This window comes from Cynara cardunculus, assembly GCF_001531365.2.
Source record: "Cynara cardunculus var. scolymus isolate 2C chromosome LG 13, CcrdV1, whole genome shotgun sequence".
In the NCBI taxonomy this organism is placed as follows: Eukaryota; Viridiplantae; Streptophyta; class Magnoliopsida; order Asterales; family Asteraceae; genus Cynara; species Cynara cardunculus.
Window position 1 is genome coordinate 11709775 of NC_037540.1, and position 6106 is coordinate 11715880.

Here is a 6106-nt window from a genome sequence, read left to right on the forward strand (position 1 = left end):
GACTTGAAGGATTTGAACTTTACTAAAATCTATTTGAGAAGAGTTGGTATGATTTGAGCGATGGGTAATTTTAATAGATCTAGAGTCTATTAGAATTGCTTCATAATATTCTCTAGTTTTGATAGAATCACCAATGAATAAAGAACCCTTTTGGAAGAGGTAGTCATTGAGTACTTGAAATCATTTGCTTTGAAGATGAATTTCATAATCTTCAAGGATTTTGACAGTTTGGCTATATGGGTTGAGTAAATAAGAACTTGAATCAGATTTTGGAGAAGTAGGAGGCTTTGAAGGACTGTTTTGAACGAAAGGTGACTTTTGAATAGTTTTTGGAGGAGTAACATAGATGAATTTATTTGAAGCAGATTTCGATGGTGTTGAAAGAGTACTATTTGGACTTTGAATCAGAGATGAATAATATGGACAATGTAATGTTTGAGAAAAAGGAAAAAATCTATTTTGAGTAGAGATGAGAATTATTGAATGGTCATGTTCAGTAGATCTGAATGGAGAAAGAATCTTTTTCTTTTGATCAGGAGGCGAAGTCTTTTGAGAAGTCATTTTCCCTGTAAAAACTCTCTTGATAAGAAATCTGCTAAAGAATTATCTTTTCCTTTGATAAATTCTATTTGAAAATCAAAATTACTTAGCAAGGTTTGCCATCTTGCAAAAATTTGTTTTGAAATCATATTTTTGATGTCATTTTCTAAAATCGGTTTTGCAGACTGACAATCAATTCTTAACAAAAAAGGTTTCATGTATAAATCATCTTCAAACTTCTTATACATAAAACAATGCTTAAAATTTCTTTTTTAACTGTTGAATAATTCTTTTGGGTGTCATTCCAGGCACCATAAAAGAATCTTACTAGTTTTTTTTTTTTAATTTGATCAGTTCATTTTTATTTGAGTATTCCTCCAAATCATGTCACTTGCATCAGTTTCGACTATTAATTGAGCATTAGGGTTAGGAATATGAAGACATGGTAAATATTTTACCTTTTGTTTTATGTGTTGAACAATTTGAGTATGTTCTTGAGTACATGGTTTAGGATTTTTCTTGAGTCTTTGATAAAGTGGTTTACAGATTATTCCTAAATTTTTGAAGTAATCATGAACATAATTTAAACATCCTAAAAATCTTTGTAATTGAATTTTGTCTTTGATTTCATCTGAAAATTTATTAGCAAACTCTAAACTTCTTTGAATAGGTTTTATAGTTTTATGAACAATTTCATGACCTAAAAACCTTATTTGAGTTTGGAAAAGACTCATTTTTGAAGCAGAGACAACTAAACCATTTTTATGAATTAGATTATAAAATAAATCTAGATGTTTGAAATGTTGATCAATGGATTTTGAAAATATTAAGACATCATCAATGTAAACGATTGCAAAATCACTTAAAGGGTTGATGATATCGTTCATAATATTTTGAAACTCTAAAGGGAGCATTTTTGAGTCCAAATGGCATAACATTCCATTCATAATGACCAAAAGGAACATTAAAACCAGTTTTATATTTATTTTTTTCATAAATTTGGATTTGCCAAAATCCAGATTTCATGTCAAATTTTGAAAAGATTTCTGCTTCATGTAATTTTTTGAGTAGATCTCTTTTATGAGGAATAGGATATCTAATCCATTCTAAAACTTTGTTTAGAGGTTTGTAATTGATTACAAGTCGAGGAGAACCTCTTTCTAATTCTACAGCATTCATAACATAGAATGCTGAGCATGACTAAGGAGACTTTGAAAGTCTTATAAGTTTCTTTTGAAGTAAATCTTGAATTTTTGTTTTACAATGTTCTTGTAATTCAGAAGACATATGAATAAATCTTGATTTAGAAAGGATATTTTCTCATCAAAGTCTTTGATATATGGTAATTTGACTATATGTTGTTTTCGATTCCAAAAGGCATTTGGAATATTTGAACAAACATTATTTTCAAAATTTTCTTTTATTCTTTTTATTTTATTTTGAATAAAGGAACTTGATAAATTCTTAGAAATTGTTAAACTATTTATTTCATTATTTAAGAATTTTACTTGATTAATCTTATTATTTAAATTATTTAACTCATTATGAACAATTAGACTAGCAAATTTGAAAAATATTTCTTTATTTTAAACTTTGGTACTTAAACCATCTTGATTAATTGAGAATGAGTATAATTGAGTAATAAATGGAGTACCTAGGATCAAAGTAGATGTTAGATTTTTTACAAGTATTAAAGAAGTTTTATAACAATAATCATTATTACATATATGAAGATTTGAAACTTTATATTGAATATTGAGTGATGAACCACTAGCGGTTGATAAATGATTTTTTGCTTTCTCATAGTATTTTGTAGGTATAATCCCTTATAGAATACAATTCATATCTGCACCACTATCAATTAGTGCTAGAACAATTACTTTGAATTCATTATTAATACAAAGGTTAATGCAAACATTCCATTTTTGAGAAGTTATTCCTTTTGAAGGATTAATTAATTTATTTTTTATTTGAGTAATTGTTTGATCATTTGTCTGTTCAATAGGTTCCTTGTCTTTTTCAACATTAGATAACCTTTCTTTTATTAGTTTTATTTCGGTCTTAACAATTTTTAATTCTTCTTGTAAATCTACAATAGTTATTGGAGTGGTTGATTTTGTAAATCTTGAATAAACTTCTTGTAGATTAAAAGGTTGAGTAAAAATTATTGGTTCTTTTTGTTTATTGAAAAATTTATTGCTTATTTGATCTTTGACTTCTTTATCTTGAATTTTATCTAAAAGTTCTAAAATCACTCTATCCTCATTTGTAATTACATTTATTTGATTACAAGTGCATTTCCCTATAAACTCACAACTTGACTCAAATTCTTCGGATGAAAAATAATCTTGAACAATATTGAGATTTTTATGATCATAGTCTGAAATGTTTAATTCATCTTCAGAACTATCATTATTAATAATTAATCTACTGATTTGAGCCTTTAATTGATCAGAAATATCTAATTCATTAATTTTTCTTAACATAGCAATTTTTTGTAATATGACCAGTTTTACCACATTTATAACATATTACAAGATCACGAGATTCTTTTTTATAAGTTCTATTGAATTTTTTGTTGAATTTTTTATAAGGTTTTTTATTTACTCTTTTTTCTTTATATTTTTCTTTTTGATCATGATTTTCTTTAGATTTATATTTTGAAAATCTTTTCTTAGAATATTTTTGTGTTTTGATGAGGATGGTTCAAAATAGGTTGATGTCCATATTGTTGACAAAAATCTCCTAATTCATTTCTGCTTGAAATTCTATCTTTTTTGAGCTTTACTTTTAGTCTTAAATCTGAATATATTGATAAGCCTTATTTATTAACATAACTAATGATTTCGTCATAAGTTAAATCTTTGTAAGGGATTTGATTAGTGTATTTTTCTCTTAGAGTATTTCTTATTTTTTTTGCAAATAGATTGGGTAGACATGCAATAAACATTTCTTTCCAATAAGCTTATTTGCAGTCTGGTCTTAACATAACTTTAGTTAGGAACATATCTTTATACCATCTAAAATCTTGAAGTTTTCTACAAGTTAGATTTAAGAGTATTTCAGCACTCTTTTCTTGGAATAAAGTTGGATCACCTATATAATTTTTAATAATAGTGTATATTAACTTATTAATAATATCATCTTCTTGAGTAGTAATAAAAGATAAAGATATCTAATTCATTATATATATATATATATATATATATATATATGGGCCTAATCAAATGAGAACTAATTAGTTTGTGGTAACTGTGAGAANATTGCATTTCATAAGCACATGTGAATTTATCCCGTTTTATAAGCATGTACACAAGTTTAAAAACGTTAAAACAATTAGCATGTGAATCCCAAAGTGTGACRTCACATACATGCAAAACCCATAGAACATAATACAACAATGTACAAAATAGTTTGTATATAATATGCATCATAGTATAACTTTCATGAAAACTCACCTGGATAGTCTCTGTTTAACTAAACATCCCTTATTAGTGTCTTTACTTAACAAAAAGTYAAAGCCGGTCAACTTTTGTCAAACGGGTCAACTCGTTAGTTGAAAGTGAATGGACAACAAAAATTCCACCTCTTGGGTTCCTTATGGGCACCAAACTATTAAATCAACCATCTAGCATGTCTTAGTGTTGATTTTATTTCACATGATGCTCTTATAGTGGGGCGGTGAGGACTCATTTGAAACGYCGGTTAAAAACCACTTGGGTAGGGACAAATCCAATTTTCTGGGTGCCGCCAAATAATTATCGTAATATATAATAAAAATAGAATTTGACTTTTTAAATRCCGGATAATATCGATGATGACACGGGATAAGACTTATCCATTTACTAGAAGCGTGCTTGCGCAATGAAGCGAAATATATATCGATTTTAATGTTTCGTTTTATTCCGTCTAGTAAATGTTTTAATACAGTTTTTATGTGGTTTTRAGAAAGAGATAATGTTTYTTATTTTTGAAAAATATAAATTTGAAGATATCATAAAATTTCAAAAATAAATATATCAATATTAGTATCCAATTAACTATTTAAAAATTCTTGTTTTATGTGTAATTTCTTTAATTCAATTTTTTTTATTATAATTTAATTTAGATTTAATAACGAAGTAATTTATTTTTGGTTTAATAATATAATTTTTTATAAAAATAATAATTAAGTATTTTGTTAKAACTCAATGATTATCCTAATTATATTTTAGTTTTTTGTATTCAAAATAAAATATTTATTCTCTATTTGATTATGTTTATCTGAAGTTCGTTACACTAATTCAAACATGAATTTTTAATAAGTTGTACTTATGCACAGTTTATTTGTAATCTTGAGTTTTAANATGTGCTTGGGTATCACATTGATGTCGTTTGTGTGGTCGATCGAAGATGTAACACAGTGGTATCACTATGCATCTTATATATGATTAGGTATCACAATGTATCTTATATATGATTAGGTATCACAATGTATCTTTTGTTTAACATAGTCAATATTTTTAGGTATCACAAGATATCTAATTCATTATATATATATATATATATATATATATATATGGGTCCCAAAACTCATTAAAACTAATAATTGCAAGACTTATCCAAAAGGAAAATATTATGTTTTTGAAATAATTTAAAACAGACAGTATTATTATCCTTTTGGCCATGTGATCCTTACTTTAATTCAAAATTAAAGTTGGAACTTTTATTGTTGTATTTAATAAAATTCAAAATAAAAGAAAAATAGGTATGATAAGATTTATGTATTATGCAAATGCAAATGCAAATGCAAATGCAAATGCAAATGCAAATACAAATGCAAATGTAAATGTAAATGACCTGAATATCAAAGGGTGCTAGCATCGGCATATAGTCTGCCAAGTTGAAGGTTCCAAGCAATTCAGCATACTCGTCGCTTAATCTTGTGAAAACAAATGTTTGATCGCTTTTTCTTCCAAAAATCATCCTGAATGTCATGTCTTCGACCAAACCACCCACCACTTTAGTCAAATTCACCGCTTGATGTGCGATGGATGCAACTCTCATCTCCTCCACCATCAACCCAATCTCCTCCTTTCTAATTCCTGCAAATCCATTGATCTTCACAGGACTCAACAACTCCGTTATACAAAATTTTCTGATATTCCGCCAATATTCACCATAATCTGACAATAATATCCCCTTGTTGCCATGATAAAGATACTTTGACAATTGGATTTCAGGCCGAGATGCAAAAATGGCATCATGGGTTCCAAGGAATAGTTTTGCAGCATCCGGAGAAGAAACTATGACTACGTTAATCGAGCCTAGACGAATGGACATGATAGATCCATACTTTTGGGATAGCTTGTGGAGGGCACGATGAGGGAGGTTTCCTAGTAAGTGGAGGTTTCCTATAATTGGTAGCGGAAAAGGGCCAGGCAGGAGTTTTTTGAGATGGACATGAGTCGAGTACCACCACCACAACAAGATTCCGGTGAGAATGAGAAGCATAAAAGAAAACATGGTTCTAGTTCTAACTTGCTTTCTATTATAATATATGTATATATATATATATATATATATA

General features: G+C 27.8%; 1 protein-coding gene across 1 annotated transcript in view; it reads right to left on the bottom strand.

Moving 5' to 3' along the window:
* LOC112525340 (cytochrome P450 CYP736A12-like) overlaps positions 1 to 6033 on the bottom strand; it is an 11018-nt gene extending 4985 nt beyond the window's left edge. Inside the window, exon 1 of the mRNA XM_025135429.1 lies at positions 5380 to 6033. Within this exon, the coding sequence (XP_024991197.1) occupies positions 5380 to 6033 (654 nt within the window). The remainder of the gene's footprint in view (positions 1 to 5379) is intronic.
* Positions 6034 to 6106: the final 73 nt, after the last annotated feature.